The sequence below is a fragment of the Ranitomeya imitator genome, chromosome 3, assembly GCF_032444005.1.
Source record: "Ranitomeya imitator isolate aRanImi1 chromosome 3, aRanImi1.pri, whole genome shotgun sequence".
Classification (NCBI taxonomy): domain Eukaryota; kingdom Metazoa; phylum Chordata; class Amphibia; order Anura; family Dendrobatidae; genus Ranitomeya; species Ranitomeya imitator.
Genome location: NC_091284.1, coordinates 387,647,923 through 387,667,820, shown reverse-complemented (window position 1 = coordinate 387,667,820; position 19,898 = coordinate 387,647,923). Strand labels below are relative to the sequence as shown.

At 44.1% G+C, this 19,898-nt stretch overlaps 1 protein-coding gene across 1 annotated transcript in view; it reads left to right on the top strand.

Moving 5' to 3' along the window:
• Positions 1-19,898, top strand: part of COL9A2 (collagen type IX alpha 2 chain) — a 114,757-nt gene that overhangs the window by 24,734 nt on the left and 70,125 nt on the right. Inside the window, exons 3-4 of the mRNA XM_069756980.1 lie at positions 10,995-11,027; positions 12,219-12,281. Coding sequence (XP_069613081.1) covers positions 10,995-11,027; positions 12,219-12,281 — 96 coding nt within the window. The remainder of the gene's footprint in view (positions 1-10,994; positions 11,028-12,218; positions 12,282-19,898) is intronic.

Genomic DNA, 19,898 nt, shown 5'->3' with positions numbered 1-19,898 from the left:
GATATATCTATGCTTTTCACATCTAACACTCTCCTCCTATCCTATCCTATCTTTCTTCAGATTTCATGGCCGTCAAATGTTCATTTAACTGCAATCTGCCAATTATCCCCTGCTGTGGACTGTCCTCCACCTCCTTCCTCCTCTCACCTGGCTTCATTTCTTGGACACTTGAATGGTATAAGTTGAATGGTGTCAGTCAGATTTGACTTTAGTCAGATGTGACATCACTTCAAGTGATATCTTTAAGTGTATCGTCAGAAATATGCTAGAAATAGTCCATGAATCGACCAGACGGTAAGGCTAATCTGTATCCTAATTTTACTTGCATCTCCTTTCTTCCCCTGCTATTTAACCATACTTACATTTGCCCTCACTATTTTCACTCCAATAATCCTCACCCCTATCCGTCTCACACTATGAGAAACTTTTGCAATCCCTCACACTTAAAACCTGTGCAACTGACTCCCACCCCCCTGCTTCCTCTCTCTGGGGCGCTTTGGAATGCCCGCTCTGTCTGCAACAAGCTCCACGTGATCCACAATCTCTTTACTTCCCGCAACCTTTCCTTCCTGGCCCTCACTGAGACCTGGCTGACGCCCCCTGACACTGCCTCCCCTGCTGCACTAAGTTACGGTGGCCTCCACTTTACCCACACTCCTCGCCCTGGCAACAGACATGGGGGGGAGTGGGTTTCCTTTTTTCTAAAAACTGCTACTTCAACCCTATCCAACCTGCACCCTCCCTTAACCTCCCTTCTTTCGAGGTTCACTCTGTCCGTATCTACTATCCCTCTAATCTCCAAATGGCTGTCATATACCAAACACCGGGCTCAGCCACTGCCTTCATTGACCAATTTTCCACCTGGCTTCTTCACTTTCTCTCTGCTGACATCCCTACCATCATAATGGGTGACTTTAATATCCTTACTAACACCCGCCAACCAGCAGCCACCAAGCTCCTGACCCTTACCTCACCCTTGGGACTTACTCAGTGGTCCTCCACAGCCACCCACACAGACGGTCATACGCTAGACCTCATCTTCACTCGCCTCTGTTCTTTATCTAATCTCACAACCTCTCCCTTCCCCTTATCTGACCAGCATCTACTCACCTTCTCTTCCTTGTCCTCCTCACCTGCCCCCCACATCCAGCCAGTACCACATCCTCGCAGAAACCTTGCACACCTAGACATTCACAGACTCTCTTCTACCCCTGCCCTCCATATCTTCACTCCACGACACGGATAGCGCCACTGCTTTCTATAACTTCACCCTCACATCAGCCATAGACTCAGTCGCCCCTCTCATGCATGACAAAGTGCGACAAATCAATAGGCAACCCTGGCATAACAACCTCACCAAAAAACTCCAACAAGCATCCAGGGTCGCTGAACGGCGTTGGAAAAAACCACGCCTGCCAGACAACTTCACCACTTTCAAACAAGCTACACTTGCCTTCAAACTAGCCCTCACTTATGCTAAACAGATCTATTTCACTAACCTTGTATCTTCACTATCCTACAACCCAAAACAACTGTTCAGCACATTTAACTCTCTCCTCCACCCACCTCTGCCACCTCCAACTCCCCTAATCTCTTCTGAGGACTTTGCCACCTACTTCAAAAACAAGATCGACCAAACAAGGCAAACCTTTACTTTTCCACCACCACAACCACTCTATATACCAGACCTCTGCCCTTCCCCAATAACTTCCCTCTCCAACATCACTGAAGGAGAACTTACTCGCCTCCTTTCCAAATCACACCTCACCACCTGTGCACTTGACCCCATCCCTTCCCACGTGCTCCCCAACCTCACTAACACGCTCATTCCAGCCCTAGCCCATCTCTTCAACCTACCTCTATCTTCTGGTACTTTCCACTCTGCCTTCAAACATGCCACCATCACACCCATCCTCAAAAAAGCTAACCTTGACCCAACTGCTATGCCCAGCTATCGCCCCCTATCACTGCTCCCATTTGCTTCCAAACTCCTTGAGCAGTATGTCCATGGGCAACTTTCCTCTCAACTCTCATCTAACTCTCTCCTTGACAACCTCTAATCTGGCTTTTGCCCCCACCACTCCACCGAAACTGCTCTGACCAAAATTACTAATGACTTACTCACAGCCAAAGCTAACAGACAGTTCTCCATCCTCCTCCTTCTCGATCTGTCCTCTGCTTTCAACACAGTCGACCACCTCCTACTGCTACAGATTCTTTCTTCCCTCGGCATCAAAGGCCTTGCCCTGTCCTGGATTGCCTCATACCTTTCCGACCGTTAATTTAGCGTTTACCACTCCGACACTACCTCCTCACCCCGCCCCATCTCTGTTGGAGTCCCTCAAGGCTCTGTCCTAGGGCCTCTACTTTTTTCCATCTATACCCTTGGCCTAGGACAACTCATAAAGTCCCATAGCTTCCAGTACCACCTATATGCGGACGACACTCAGATCTACCTCTCTGGCTCAGATGTCGCCTCTCTTCTGTCCAGAATCCCAGAGTGTCTGTCAGACATATCCTCCTTCTTCACCTCTTGCTTCCTAAAACTCAATGTAGACAAAACCGAACTCATCATCTTATCCCCATCTCGCGTATCCCCCCTACCTGAACTATCTATTATAGTAAACGGCATCACGCTCTCTCCCGCACCTGAAATCCGCTGCCTCGAGGTAACTCTCGATTCTGCCCTATCCTTCAAATCGCATGTCCAAACCCTTGCCACCTTCTGTCGCCTCCAACTCAAAAATATTGAGAGAATCCATCCCTTCCTCAGCCCACAATCTACTAAAACTCTTGTGCATGCCCTTATCATCTCCCGCCTCGATTACTGCAACACCCTCCTCTGTGGCCTCCCCGCTAACTCCCTTGCACCACTCCAGTCTGTCCTTAACTCTGCTGCTTGGCTAATCCACCTCTCTCCTCGCTACTCCCCTGCTTCACCCCTCTGCAAATCCCTCCACTGGCTCCTAATTCCCCAACAAATCACATTGATCTACAAAGCCATCCACAACCTGTCCCCTCCCTATATCTCTGAACTAATCTCCCTCTATCTTCCTTCACGTAATCTTCGATCCTCCCAAGACCTCCTACTTTCCTCCACACTTATTCGTTCCTCACACAACCGCCTCCAAGATTTCTCCCGAATATCCCCCATCCTCTGGAATTCCACGCCTCAACACGTCCGATTATCCACCACCCTGGGATCCTTCAGACGGAACCTGAAAACCCATCTCTTCAGGAAAGCCTACAGCCTGCAATAACCATTCTGCCGCCTCACCAACCGCCCGAGCGGCCGCCACGTCACCGAACACCTGAGCTACCGCCATGTCACCGACCACTCGAGCTGCCACATCACCGACCACCCGAGCTGCCACCACGACCACCCGAGCTGCTACCACGACCACCCAAGCTGCCACCTCACCACCACCAGTGCTGCAGCACACCAACCTCCTGTCTCTTCCCCATTATCCTGAAGAATGTAAGTCCGCAAAGACAGGGTCCTCTCCTGTTGTGAATTCTGTTGTCGATCTCCCTCCTGTGGTCGTGAATGGTACTTCGGCAAGTTCTGTCTATGGGCTCCCTCTGGTGGCTGTGAGTGAAGCTGCTGCTTCTGAGGTTCCTTACACAGGTGACGTGGTTTATCCTTTGGTTGGCTTCTCTATTTAACTCCACTCAGATCGTTACTCCATGCCAGCTGTCAATGTTTTAGCATTGGTTCAGTTCGCTCCTGGATCTGCCTGGTGACCTGTCTTCTCCTGCAGAAGCTAAGTTCCTTATTGTTATTTTTGCTCATTGTTTCTTTGTCCAGCTGGTTATCCTGATTTTGTCTTGCTAGCTGGAAGCTCTGGGATGCAGAGTGGCACCCCGCACCGTGAGTCGGTGCGGAGGACCCTTTTGCACACTCTGCGTGGTCTTTTGTAGGTTTTTGTGCTGACCCCAAAGATTCCTTTCCTATCCTCTGTCTATTTAGTAAGTCTGGCCTCCCTTTGCTGAAACCTATTTCATTTCTGCGTTTGTGACTTTCATCTTTACTCACAGTCATTATATGTGGGGGGCTGCCTATTCCTTTGGGGAATTTCTCTGAGGCAAGGTAGGCTTTGTTTTCTATCTCTAGGGCTAGCTAGCTCTGAGGCTGTGACGAGGCGCCTAGGGAGCGTCAGGAGCGCTCCACGGCTATTTTTAGTGTGTGCGATAGGTTTAGGGCTTGCGGTCAGCAGAGCTCCCACATCCCAGAGCTCGTCCTGTATAAGTTTAACTATCAGGTCGGGTGCTCCTAACCACCAGGTCATAACACTCTCCGCTCTGTACCAGTCTGTCACTGTAAATTTGTTTACTGTTAACGATATCTATAACCTTGTATGTAACCCCTTTTCACATGTACAGCACCATGGAATTAATGGTGCTATATAAATAATAATAATAATAATGCACAAGTTACAGAAAATCGTTATGATTTCGATCTTTTGCAAACCTATTTAATTGTTAAATGTATTATTTCACCAAAATGAACATGACGTGCCTACATCTTAGTACAGTGTACACTTCCTTAGATAACAGCGTGTGTATGTCATGTACGCCATAACAATGACACTTGAACTTTGATCCTGTGTAGATACTTACTGACTGATGCTAGACCTCACATTTTGGGACCAATGTGGGCTGATATATATTATACTGTATGTACCTATACCAAGTGGGGGGCAGGGAGCCAGGGTGCAGACAGTAGGGTGACATCACTTGCAAGGTGAAGGCGGAAGCGGCAATGATCCAACATCCTTATCATGGTTCCTTCTCTTTCTTCTTCACCACTTTTTATAAGTAACTTTACAAGCAACTTTCATTTATCAGCCATGGCCACAGAAGACAGCAGTGAGCCACATATTTGGGCCCAGAAGCCATGGTTTGGAGACTCATGGTGTTGAGACACATAGGAATGGTAACAGCCAGTTGTCAGTTAATTCATACTCCGCTATCCTATAGTCAGTAAATTAAGTAGTGAGTGCCATGCAGGACCATCATTTCATTCAAGCAGGGCAACTCCAGAACAACCATCAATAACCACAGTGATAGCGGCCAAGGTGTGTAAATGTGTCTACTTTTGCACGTGGTGCTCAGACTTCATACCGAATAAATCTAGATGCTTTGAAAATGTTGATTCCATTTTTTCATCATTTACATATCATTATCATATCTATCAATTCTGTAATTTCCATAATTTCAAAACTTTTGTTCTTGGTGTTACAATTTCCATATTGAGGAGTGTATATAAGCATACCTTACTAATTAATGGCTGCTTCACACTGATAATTATCATACTTTTTTTTTTGCATCTGATAAGCTTTGATAACAATAAAGAAAAGTTAGAGATATTCCTAGATTGCACAGATGGCTTCTCTTCTTCTTCACTAATGAGATTTATATGTATGTAATTAAGTTATTTCCTTTCCTAGAGATGTTTGGGTTCATTGCTTACTTCACTGGACTTGTTTCCACATCCATCCATGCTAAATCATGGTGTGGGGGGATTAACAAAATTCTACTGGTTTTCGAAAGAGGAACATAACAACATGACAAAAAGCCATGGAGACACACAGGGACTCAAGTTCCTATTAAAAGAGGAATGTCATTCATCATAGATTGAGATTACATTATTACAACCTTAACCCCTTTACCCCCAAGGGTGGTTTGCACGTTAATGACCAGGCCAATTTTTACAATTCTGACCACTGTCCCTTTATGAGGTTATAACTCCGAAACGCTTCAACGGATCCTGGTGATTCTGACATTGTTTTCTCGTGACATATTGTACTTCATGATAGTGGTAAAATTTCTTTGATAGTACCTGCGTTTATTTGTGAAAAAAACGGAAATTTGGCGAAAATTTTGAAAATTTCGCAATTTTCAAATTTTGAATTTTTATGCAATTAAATCACAGAGATATGTCACACAAAATACTTAATAAGTAACATTTCCCACATGTCTCCTTTACATCAGCATAATTTTGGAACCAATTTTTTTTTTTGTTAGGGAGTTATAAGGGTTAAAAGTTGACCAGCAATTTCTCATTTTTACAACACCATTTTTTTTTAGGGACCACGTCTCATTTGAAGTCATTTTGAGGGGTCTATATGATAGAAAATGCCCAAGTGTGACACCATTCTAAAAACTGCACCCCTCAAGGTGCTCAAAACCACATTCAAGAAGTTTATTAACCCTTCAGGTGTTTAATAGGAATTTTTGGAATGTTTAAATAAAAATGAACATTTAACTTTTTTACACAAAAAATTTACTTCAGCTCCAATTTGTTTTATTTTACCAAGGGTAACAGGAGAAATTGGACCCAAAAAGTTATTGTCCAATTTGTCCTGAGTACGCTGATACCCCATATGTGGCAGTAAACCACTGTTTGGGCGCATGGGAGAGCTCGGAAGGGAAGGAGCGCAGTTTGACTTTTCAATGCAAAATTGACAGAAATTGAGATGGGACGCCATGTTGCGTTTGGAGAGCCACTGATGTGCCTAAACATTGAAACCCCCCACAAGTGACACCATTTTAGAAAGTAGACCCCCTAAGGAACTTATCTAGAGGTGTGGTGAGCACTTTGACCCACCAAGTGCTTCACAGAAGTTTATATTGCAGAACCGTAAAAATAAAAAATCATATTTTTTCACAAAAATTATATTTTTGCCCCCAATTTTTTATTTTTCCAAGGGTAAGAGAAGAAATTGGACCTCAAAAGTTGTTGTCCAATTTGTCCCGAGTACGCTGATACCCCATATGTGGCAGTAAACCACTGTTTGGGCGCATGGGAGAGCTCGGAAGGGAAGGAGCGCCGTTTGACTTTTCAATGCAAAATTGACAGGAATTGAGATGGGACGCCATGTTGCGTTTGGAGAGCCACTGATGTGCCTAAACATTGAAACCCCCCACAAGTGACACCATTTTGGAAAGTAGACCCCCTAAGGAACTTATCTGGATGTGTGGTGAGCACTTTGACCCACCAAGGGCTTCACAGAAGTTTATAATGCAGAGCCATAAAAATAAAACAAAATTTTTTCCCCACAAAAATTATTTTTTAGCCCCCAGTTTTGTATTTTCCCTAGGGTAACAGGAGAAATTGGACCCCAAAAGTTGTTGTCCAATTTGTCCTGAGTACGCTGATACCCCATATGTGGGGGGGAACCACCGTTTGGGCGCATGGGAGGGTTCAGAAGGGAAGGAGCGCCATTTGGAATGCAGACTTAGATGGAATGGTCTGCAGGCGTCACATTGCATTTGCAGAGCCCCTAATGTACCTAAACAGTAGAAACCCCCCACAAGTGACACCATTTTGGAAAGTAGACCCCCTAAGGAACTCATCTTGATGTGTTGTGAGAGCTTTGAACCCCCAAGTATTTCACTACAGTTTATAACGCAGAGCCATGCAAATGAAAAATATTTTTTTTTCCACAAAAATTATATTTTAGCCCCCAGTTTTGTATTTTTCCAAGGTTAGCAGGAGAAATTGGACCCTAAATGTTGTTGTCCAATTTGTCCTGAGTACGCTGATACCCGATATGTGGGGGGGAACCACCGTTTGGGCGCATGGGAGGGCTCGGAAGGGAAGGAGCATCATTTGGAATGCAGACTTAGATGGATTGGTCTGCAGGCGTCACATTGCGTTTGCAGAGCCCCTAATGTACCTAAACAGTAGAAACCCCCCACAAGTGACCCCATATTGGAAACTAGACCCCTCAATGAACTTATCTAGATGTGTTGTGAGAACTTTGAACCCCCAAGTGTTTCACTAGTTTATAACGCAGAGCCGTGAAAATAAAAAATCTTTTTGTTTTCCCACAAAAATTATTTTTTAGCCCCCAGTTTTGTATTTTCCCAAGGGTAACAGGAGAAATTGGTCCACAAAAGTTGTTGTCCAATTTGTCCTGAGTACGCTGATACCCCATATGTTGGGGTAAACCCCTGTTTGGGCACACAGGAGAGCTCGGAAGGGAAGGAGCACTGTTTTACTTTTTCAACGCAGAATTGGCTGGAATTGAGATCGGACGCCATGTCGTGTTTGGAGAGCCCCTGATGTGCCGAAACAGTGGAAACCCCCCAATTATAACTGAAACCCTAATCTAAACACACCCCTAACCCTAATTCCAACGGTAACCCTAACCACACCTCTAACCCTGACACACCCCTAACCCTAATCCCAACCCTATTCCCAACTGTAAATGTAATCTAAACCCTAACCCTAACTTTAGCCCCAACCCTAACTGTAGCCCCAACCCTAACCCTAACCCTAGCCCTAACCCTAGCCCTAACCCTAGCCCTAACCCTAACCCTAGCCCTAACCCTAGCCCTAACCCTAGCCCTAACCCTAGCCCTAACCCTAACCCTAGCCCTAGCCCTAACCCTAACCCTAGCCCTAGCCCTAACCCTAGCCCTAACCCTAGCCCTAGCCCTAACCCTAGCCCTAACCCTAGCCCTAACCCTAGCCCTAGCCCTAACCCTAGCCCTAACGGGAAAATGGAAATAAATACATTTTTTTTTATTTTTCCCTAACTAAGGGGGTGATGAAGGGGGGTTTGATTTACTTTTATAGCGAGTTTTTTAGCGGATTTTTATGATTGGCAGCCGTCACACACTGAAAGACCCTTTTTATTGCAAAAAATATTTTTTGCAATACCACATTTTGAGAGCTATAATTTTTCCATATTTTGGTCCACAGAGTCATGTGAGGTCTTGTTTTTTGCGGGACGAGTTGACGTTTTTATTGAAAACATTTTTGGGCACGTGACATTTTTTTATCGCTTTTTATTCCGATTTTTGTGAGGAAGAATGACCAAAAGCCAGCTATTCATGAATTTCTATTGGGGGAGGCGTTTATACCGTTCCGCGTTTGGTAAAATTGATAAATCAGTTTTATTCTTCGGGTCAGTACGATTACAGCGATACCTCATTTATATCATTTTTTTATGGTTTGGTGCTTTTATACGATAAAAACTATTTTACAGAAAAAATAATTATTTTTGCATCGCTTTATTCTCAGGACTATAACTTTTTTATTTTTTTGCTGATGATGCTGTATGGCGGCTCTTTTTTTGCGGGACAATATGACGCTTTCAGCGGTACCATGGTTATTTATATCTGTCCTTTTGATCGCGTGTTATTCCACTTTTTGTTCGGCGGTATGATAATAAAGCGTTGTTTTTTGCCTCGTTTTTTTTTTTTTTTCTTACGGTGTTTACTGAAGGGGTTAACTAGTGGGACAGTTTTATAGGTCGGGTCGTTACGGACGCGGCGATACTAAATATGTGTACTTTTATTGGTTTTTTTTTTTTTATTTAGATGAAGAAATGTATTTATGGGAATAATATATATTTTTTTTTTTCATTATTTTGGAATATTTTTTTTAATTTTTTTTACACATTTGGAAAATTTTTTTTTTACTTTTTTACTTTGTCCCAGGGGGGGACATCACAGATCAGTGATCTGACAGTTTGCACAGCACTCTGTCAGATCACTGATCTGACATGCAGCGCTGCAGCCTTCACAGTGCCTGCTCTAAGCAGGCTCTGTGAAGCCACCTCCCTCCCTGCAGGACCCGGATCCGCGGCCATCTTGGATCCGGGGCTCGAGCAGGGAGGGAGGTGAGGAGACCCTCGCAGCAACGCGATCACATCGCGTTGCTGCGGGGGGCTCAGGGAAGCCCGCAGGGAGCCCCCTCCCTGCGCGGTGCTTCCCTGCACCGCCGGCACATCGCGATCATCTTTGATCGCGGTGTGCCAGGGGTTAATGTGCCGGGGGCGGTCCGTGACCGCTCCTGGCACATAGTGCCGGATGTCAGCTGCGATAAGCAGCTGACACCCGGCCGCGATCGGCCGCGCTCCCCCCGTGAGCGCGGCCGATCGGCTATGACGTACTATCCCGTCCAGGGTCAGATAAGCCCAGGGCACCTCGACGGGATAGTACATCTAAGGTCACAGAGGGGTTAAAAGCTGACACTAGCCAAGTTGCAAAACTTATTAAAGCTAAGGTAAAAATGGAGCAGTTGCTATTTTCTAAAGAGCTCCAAGAAAATAAGAGATGGAATCTCATTGTTCACTATGGATAATTAATCTACTAATACAAATATATGTATATTTTTACTACAATTATTATTACTATATATTGATTAGAGAGAGGGGGAGACATCAAGCGCAATAGGGTCTTATCCGGTGGAGAAATTGGTCTAGGGTAGAGGTATAGAAATTGCTCCCCTTTTGGGGTTGTTTAACCCACAACTGAGGAATCAAAGTATGTAGTTCTCTCAGGTCAGGAGATTCTGCATTGTGGAACAATTGGTAGGAGTATAGGAGTAGTAGTCTGCACTACTGTGCAAGATTCAAGAAGTCCAGAGGATGTAGTAAGGGATTAGATCATGCGGTTTATTCTCAGTGCATTTCAAAGTTGAGCCTACTTCTTCTTCAGGAGGACCTCAATATTAAACCTATATTGTAGTTCTCCTGGTGAAGAAGTTGGTTCTACTTTGAATACTCCTATCCTCCTACCAATTGCTATATACTGATGACATACATCCCTACAAAGATTAAAGTGAGCTTTCAGATTTTTCACACCTACAGAGCACACTATACTATTCTCTTTCAAAAACCAAAGCGAAGCCCACGGCATGCAAAGCGTATTAAATTGCTCAATAGTAAATGTAATGATATGACTGATGGTTAAAACGATCTAATAAAGTTAATTCCATTTTATGACAACCACTCCGATATTATGAAATGACCTGTTTCTAAGATGCAACCTTCCATCTTTACAGAATAGAAATTACATTTTGAATTCACAAAAAGGCTTTTTCTTATACAGATTTATTGTAAATGTTTCTTAATCAACCAGCAATTTTTCTACAATATGTTTAAGCTGTTCTCTGGTAAATTATGTATACTATTACCCTTGGAGCGGTCACGGTAAATGAAGAGATGGTTTGTTAATTGACGTCTGCTTCTCTACAGGGTGATAAGGGGCCTCCAGGAATCGGACCTGTGGTGAGTACCAATAAAACAACTGATTTCATCCTTCAGAACACAGAAAGTTTTACCTTAGCCTTAGACCTTTGTTTAAAAAGGTTCACTTTTGATATTTTATATTACTTTAATTGATGTTTTTGGGCCATTTTATGAGTGAAGTTAAGAATGAAGCCTAAATTGAAGCATAATCAGAAAAGGATCACATCACATTGTTGTATGTATAATTTTAGTTCTAGACTATTGCTGACCATACATATTCGATACCTGTGAGCTGGACGTGACTGTGCAATTAGCCAAACATGCATGCATATTGTACGGCTTAGTAGCCATATACTGCTGGTGGTGGCTTATCCCTAAGACCACATGTCTACGATCCAGAATAACAGCGTTATTGACATTGTTCACCTGTGCTGCATGCAAAACACTGCCTTCTACATTAGAAGCACAGTGGATGGGATATATAGAAATGTGCTTCTATGTACCGCTGCGTAAACTCACCCGCTGCACTGCTTTACGAGCCGCAGCGTGTTAGAAACCTCCACAATAGAATGTATTTGGATGCGGTAAATCCACATTGTTCAACATGCAGACTTACCTGTGTGATTGGGAACAAGACAAGAAAGGAAAGAAGTGTGTGTTGATTGGTCAAGATCACCCATAATAAATGAATAACCTTTATCATGCAACACAATTTGAGCAACATACAAGATAAAAACATTTTAAAAAGCCAAAAAATGGCTGAACAATAACCACTAGACAGTCCGTGTAAGGACCACTCAGTGACCTCCTCTCAATCTGAATTAATTGTGCCAAAATAAATTGTTTTCTGGCATAATGATACCCAAAATAACCTGGAACCTAAAGATATTCTCGTAAACGAATGATTTTGTACAAAAATAAGTAAAATATACACTTCACATGCAGATTGAACGTGAAATAAAGGCAAAAATTTAAGCAAAAAAGGTTTCAGGTAATTGCAATAAAGGGTTAAGGCATATAAAATACAATGGTTTCAAAGGAATATGCCCAAAGCAGTTAGGCGCACAAAACCTCCATTATAATGGTAGGGAGGAGGACCTCACGCGTATCGCCACCTCAAAGCGTGGCTTCCTCAGGGGACTTTGAATATTTTCAAAGAAAGAACTATATTACATATTTTTTTGTTGGCTAGTAACTACCTCAAATAACTGTCACGCTTTATTGATTCAGGGTGCAAAAGGAGAACCAGGTCTTCCTGGGCCAGATGGACTCTCTGGTGAATCTGGAATTGATGTAAGTAAAATGTGGATTTTGGACTAATGTTTGTTGCACGGATACATCAGTTACAGTGATTAGTAGCTATCGCCATGGACTGCAGATAAGCTTTTAATATTTGACTAGGAGATTTAATGCCTCACCCATGAGTGGCCACTAGTCATTGTAATGGAGCATATTGTTATATTCCGGACACTATTCACATCCGGCCACTGCCGCAGCTGGTAACAGCGGTTCAGTGGATGTGTCAGGTCTCGGCTCTTATTGATTTGAAGTTGGATAGATAATCAATACTATAGAAAAGAAAACCTCTTTAATGTTTAAACAGTCACATGGGTCTATTGAACCCCAAGGGAATTTGTTTTCGACATATTTCCACAAGTATGGAAGGTATGTAACCATCCGTTTCAGTAGCTTCCTAGCTCGGGGGCACTTCGTCATTAATATATGTTGCTTATTTTTCCATATGAACACTGGGGTACTATGGACCCCAAGCAGCTAATAGTGTAAGTGTTTTGTCACAACTGTCTGAAGGTTAAGATTTGCAAAGCTGCTTTGTTTTTTTATTTGAATGCACTGGGGGAATAAAACACTGATTTCTAATGTTACAGACCTTTAATGCATTGCGAGATGTATTTAGCTAGACTACATGGATAATTAAGCACGAGGTTTATGAAGTGCAGTTTTTATACACATTGTTCTAATCAAACTCAGACTCCGGAAAAAAAGGAAATAAAAGCTGTTTAATTTATTTCGGATAATTCCTTTGTTTTGCTGAATAAACAAAATACATACACCAAATTTTGTAATGTATAAGTGACACATGTGCTATGTTTGTAAATCTTTGTGAACATTGCACATAAAAGTAAAAGGGCTTCCAGGATTTTTGACATGGTAACCAAAAGCAAGACATGGGGTAACAAAATGTAGTCTTCACCTGTCCAGTTGTCTCTAACTGTCTTTTTATACGTCCTGCAGTGATCACTTACGAATCGATACATCATTAAACCTGCAAGGCCGTATTTACAATTAGGCACCAATGAGCACATGACTAAGATTGCAGAGGATAGGGGACGGCATATTTGCAGCTGTCAGATCACTTAATTAATTAGACGAGCTGTGGCGTGACATCCCCACTGTGCCCCCATCCCAGTCCAGCTTATGATATTTTGGCAGAGCTGGGAGAAACTGGCATGAAAATGCAAAAAGTCTCCAAATTTTGGAGCAACTTTGAGTTGTGCATATATGTTTGTGTAATGTGTGTATTTACTATATATGTGCAGTTTGTGCATATATTATCTATGTGTGTGTTTATACATACTGTTCATGTATGTGTGCAGTGTTTATATAGTACAGACCAAAAGTTTGGACACACCTTCTCATTTAAAGATTTTTCTGTATTTTCACGACTATGAAAATTGTACATTCACACTGAAGGCATCAAAACTATGAATTAACACATGTGGAATTATATACTTAACAAAAAAGTGTGAAACAACTGAAATTATGTCTTATATTCTAGGTTCTTCAAAGTAGCCACCTTTTGCTTTGATGACTGCTTTGCACACTCTTGGCATTCTCTTGATGAGCTTCAAGAGGTAGTCACCGGGAATGGTTTTCCAACAATCTTGAAGGAGTTTCCAGAGATGCTTAGCACTTGTTGGCCCTTTTGCCTTCACTCTGCGGTCCAGCTCACCCCAAACCATCTCGATTGAGTTTAGGTCTGGTGACTGTGGAGGCCAGGTCATCTGGAGTAGCACCCCATCACTCTCCTTCTTGGTTAAATAGCCCATACACAGCCTGTAGGTGTGTTTAGGGTCATTGTCCTGTTGAAAAATAAATGATGGTCCAACTAAACGCAAACCGGATGGAATAGCATGCCACTGCAAGATGCTGTGGTAGCTGTTGTGAATTCTGTGGCAGAGCTCCCTCCTGTGGTCACAAGTGGTACTTCGGCTGATTCTCTCTGTGAGCTTCTGTTGGTGGAGGGAAGTGGTACTGCGGCTTCTGAGTTTCCTCCCTCAGGTGATCTGGTGAGGTCGTTAGGTGCTTCTCTACTTAACTCCACCTAATGCTTTGATCCTGGCTTCCTGTCAATGTTCCAGTGTTGGACTTGTTTTTCCCTGGATCTTTCCTGTGGCCTGCTGCTCTGCATAGCTAAGTTCTTCTTTGCTATTTGTTTGCTATTTTTTCTGTCCAGATTGTCTATTTGTTTTGCTGGAAGCTCTGGGACGCAAAGGGTGTACCTCCGTGCCGTTAGTTCGGTACGGAGGGTCTTTTTGCCCCCTTTGCGTGGTTTTCTTTAGGGTTTTGTGTAGACCGCAAAGTTATCTTTCCTATCCTCGCTCTGTTAAGAAAGTCGGGCCTCACTTTGCTGAATCTATTTCATCCCTACGTTTGTCTTTTCATCTTACTCACAGTCATTATATGTGGGGGGCTGCCTTTTCCTTTGGGGTATATCTCTGAGGCAAGGTAGGCTTATTTTCTATCTTCAGGCTAGTTAGTTTCTCAGGCTGTGCCGAGTTGCATAGGCAGAGTTAGGTGCAATCCACGGCTGCCTCTAGTGTTGTTTGGAGAGGATTAGGGATTGCGGTCTGCAGAGTTCCCACGTCTCAGAGCTCGTTCTATGATTTTGGGTTATTGTCAGATCACTGTATGTGCTCTGACCGCTATGTCCATTGTGGTACTGAATTGCCTTTCATAACAGTACAGGAAGCCAAAAGTACTAATGATTCTCAATAGAAAGAAAAAAGAAGTTCTGAGACCATTTTTTTTTTCTTTGCACTGTGTTTTGCCTTTTTTTCCCCTAGACATTTGGGTGGTTCAGTACACAGGTGTAGCGATGGACATTAGAAGTCTGTCTTCATTTGTGGATCAGCTCTCGGCAAGAGTACAAAAGATTCAAGACACTATTGATCAGAAATCTATGTTCGAACCAAGAATTCCTATTCCTGATTTGTTTTTTGGAGATAGAACTAAGTTTCTGAGTTTCAAAAATAATTGTAAATTATTTCTGGCCTTGAAACCTCGCTCCTCTGGTGATCCAGTTCAACAGGTTTTGATTGTTATTTCTTTTTTGCGCGGCGACCCTCAGGACTGGGCATTTTCTCTTGCGCCAGGAGATCCTGCATTGAGTAATATCGATGCATTTTTCCTGGTTCTCGGATTGCTGTACGATGAACCTAATTCAGTGGATCAGGCAGAGAAAAATTTGCTGGCTCTTTGTCAGAGTCAGGATGAGATAGAGGTATATTGTCAGAAATTTAGAAAGTGGTCCGTGCTCACTCAATGGAATGAATCTGCGCTGGCAGCTATGTTCAGAAAGGGTCTCTCTGAAGCCCTTAAGGATGTCATGGTGGGATTTCCTATGCCTGCTGGTTTGAATGAGTCTATGTCTTTGGCCATTCAGATCGGTCGACGCTTGCGTGAGCGTAAATCTGTGCACCATTTGGCGGTATTACCTGAGCTTAAACCTGAGCCTATGCAGTGCGATAGGACTTTGACCAGAGTTGAACGGCAAGAACACAGACGTCTGAATGGGCTGTGTTTCTACTGTGGTGATTCCACTCATGCTATCTCTGATTGTCCTAAGCGCACTAAGCGGTTCGCTAGGTCTGCCACCATTGGTACGGTACAGTCAAAATTTCTTCTGTCCGTTACCTTGATCTGTTCTTTGTCATCGTATTCTGTCATGGCATTTGTGGATTCAGGCGCTGCCCTGAATTTGATGCACTTGGAGTTTGCTAAGCGTTGTGGGTTTCTCTTAGAGCCCTTGCAGTGTCCTATTCCATTGAGAGGAATTGATGCCACGCCTTTGGCCAAGAATAAGCCTCAATACTGGACCCAGCTGACCATGTGCATGGCTCCTGCACATCAGGAGGTTATTCGCTTTCTGGTGTTGCATAATCTGCATGATGTGGTCGTGTTGGGGTTGCCATGGCTACAAGCCCATAATCCAGTATTAGATTGGAAATCCATGTCGGTGTCCAGCTGCGGTTGTCAGGGGGTACATGGTGATGTTCCATTTCTGTCAATTTCGTCATCCACCCCTTCTGAGGTTTCAGAGTTCTTGTCTGATTACCGGGATGTATTTGATGAGCCCAAGTCCGATGCCCTACCTCCGCATAGGGATTGTGATTGTGCTATCAATTTGATTCCTGGTAGTAAATTCCCAAAAGGTCGACTGTTTAATTTATCCGTGCCTGAGCACGCCGCTATGCGCAGTTATGTGAAGGAATCCCTGGAGAAGGGGCATATTCGCCCGTCATCGTCACCATTAGGAGCAGGGTTCTTTTTTGTAGCCAAGAAGGATGGTTCGCTGAGACCTTGTATAGATTACCGCCTTCTAAATAAGATCACGGTTAAATTTCAGTACCCCTTGCCATTGTTATCTGATTTGTTTGCTCGGATTAAGGGGGCTAGTTGGTTCACCAAGATAGATCTTCGTGGTGCGTATAATCTGGTGCGAATCAGGCGAGGAGATGAATGGAAAACTGCATTTAATATGCCCGAGGGTCATTTTGAGTATCTAGTGATGCCATTCGGACTTGCCAATGCTCCATCAGTGTTTCAGTCCTTTATGCATGACATCTTCCGAGAGTACCTGGATAAATTCCTGATTGTGTACTTGGATGACATTTTGATCTTCTCGGATGATTGGGAGTCTCATGTGAAGCAGGTCAGAACAGTTTTTCAGGTCCTGCGTGCTAATTCTTTGTTTGTGAAGGGATCAAAGTGTCTCTTTGGTGTGCAGAAGGTTTCATTTTTGGGGTTCATCTTTTCCCCTTCTATTATCGAGATGGATCCTGTTAAGGTCCAAGCCATCCATGATTGGACTCAGCCGACATCTCTGAAAAGTCTGCAAAAGTTCCTGGGCTTTGCTAATTTTTATCGTCGCTTCATCTGCAATTTTTCTAGTATTGCCAAACCATTGACCGATTTGACCAAGAAGGGTGCTGATTTGGTCAATTGGTCTTCTGCTACTGTGGAAGCTTTTCAGGAGTTGAAGCGTTGTTTTTCTTCTGCCCCTGTGTTGTGTCAACCAGATGTTTGTCTTCCGTTCCAGGTCGAGGTTGATGCTTCTGAGATTGGAGCAGGGGCTGTTTTGTCGCAGAGAGGTTCTGATTGCTCAGTGATGAAACCATGCGCTTTTTTTTCCAGGACGTTTTCGCCTGCTGAGCGAAATTATGATGTGGGCAACCGAGAGTTGCTGGCCATGAAGTGGGCATTCGAGGAGTGGCGTCATTGGCTTGAAGGAGCTAAGCATCGCGTGGTGGTATTGACTGATCATAAGAACAATGACTTATCTTGAGTCTGCTAAGCGGTTGAATCCTAGACAGGCTCGTTGGTCGCTGTTTTTTGCCCGTTTTGACTTTGTGATTTCGTACCTTCCGGGCTCTAAAAATGTGAAGGCGGATGCTCTGTCTAGGAGTTTTGTGTCCGACTCTCCGGGTTTGTCTGAGCCGGCGGGTATCCTCAAGGAAGGAGTAATTGTGTCTGCCATCTCCCCTGATTTGCGGCGGGTGCTGCAAAAATTTCAGGCTAATAAACCTGATCGTTGTCCAGCGGAGAGACTGTTTGTCCCTGATAGGTGGACCAATAAAGTTATCTCTGAGGTTCATTGTTCGGTGTTGGCTGGTCATCCTGGAATCTTTGGTACCAGAGAGTTAGTGGCTAGATCCTTTTGGTGGCCGTCTCTGTCACGGGATGTGCGTACTTTTGTGCAGTCCTGTGGGATTTGTGCTCGGGCTAAGCCCTGCTGTTCTCGTGCCAGTGGGTTGCTTTTGCCCTTGCCGGTCCCGAAGAGGCCTTGGACACATATCTCTATGGATTTTATTTCTGATCTTCCCGTTTCTCAAAAGATGTCAGTCATTTGGGTGGTCTGTGATCGCTTTTCTAAGATGGTCCATCTGGTACCCTTGTCTAAATTGCCTTCCTCCTCTTATTTGGTGCCATTGTTCTTCTAGCATGTGGTTCGTTTACATGGCATTCCAGAGAATATCGTTTCTGACAGAGGTTCCAAGTTTGTTTCAAGGTTTTGGCGAGCCTTTTGTGGTAGGATGGGCATTGACTTGTCTTTTTCCTCGGCTTTCCATCCTCAGACTAATGGCCAGACCGAACGAACCAATCAGACCTTGGAAACATATCTGAGATGCTTTGTTTCTGCCGATCAGGATGACTGGGTGTCCTTTTTGCCTTTGGCTGAGTTCGCCCTTAATAATCGGGCCAGCTCGGCTACCTTGGTTTCGCCATTTTTCTGCAATTCTGGGTTCCATCCTCGTTTCTCTTCAGGACAGGTTGAGTCTTCGGACTGTCCTGGTGTGGATACTGTGGTGGACAGGTTGCAGCAGATTTGGACTCATGTAGTGGACAATTTGACCTTGTCCCAGGAGAAGGCTCAACGTTTCGCTAATCGCAGACGCTGTGTGGGTCCCCGACTTCGTGTTGGGGATCTGGTTTGGTTATCTTCTCGTCATATTCCTATGAAGGTTTCCTCTCCTAAGTTTAAACCTCGTTTCATTGGTCCGTATAGGATTTCTGAGGTTCTTAATCCTGTGTCTTTTCGTCTGACCCTTCCAAATTCTTTTTCCATACATAACATATTCCATAGGTCATTGTTGCGGAGATACGTGGCACCTATGGTTCCATCTGTTGATCCTCCTGCCCCGGTTTTGGTGGAGGGGGAATTGGAGTATATTGTGGAGAAGATTTTGGATTCTCGTGTTTCTAGACGGAAACTCCAGTATCTGGTTAAATGGAAGGGTTATGCTCAGGAAGATAATTCCTGGGTTTTTGCCTCTGATGTCCATGTTCCCGATCTTGTTCGTGCCTTTCATGTGGCTCATCCTGGTCGGCCTGGGGGCTCTGGTGAGGGTTCGGTGACCCCTCCTCAAGGGGGGGTACTGTTGTGAATTCTGTGGCAGAGCTCCCTCCTGTGGTCACAAGTGGTACTTCGGCTGATTCTCTCTGTGAGCTTCTGTTGGTGGAGGGAAGTGGTACTGCGGCTTCTGAGTTTCCTCCCTCAGGTGATCTGGTGAGGTCGTTAGGTGCTTCTCTACTTAACTCCACCTAATGCTTTGATCCTGGCTTCCTGTCAATGTTCCAGTGTTGGACTTGTTTTTCCCTGGATCTTTCCTGTGGCCTGCTGCTCTGCATAGCTAAGTTCTTCTTTGCTATTTGTTTGCTATTTTTTCTGTCCAGATTGTCTATTTGTTTTGCTGGAAGCTCTGGGACGCAAAGGGTGTACCTCCGTGCCGTTAGTTCGGTACGGAGGGTCTTTTTGCCCCCTTTGCGTGGTTTTCTTTAGGGTTTTGTGTAGACCGCAAAGTTATCTTTCCTATCCTCGCTCTGTTAAGAAAGTCGGGCCTCACTTTGCTGAATCTATTTCATCCCTACGTTTGTCTTTTCATCTTACTCACAGTCATTATATGTGGGGGGCTGCCTTTTCCTTTGGGGTATATCTCTGAGGCAAGGTAGGCTTATTTTCTATCTTCAGGCTAGTTAGTTTCTCAGGCTGTGCCGAGTTGCATAGGCAGAGTTAGGCGCAATCCACGGCTGCCTCTAGTGTTGTTTGGAGAGGATTAGGGATTGCGATCTGCAGAGTTCCAACGTCTCAGAGCTCGTTCTATGATTTTG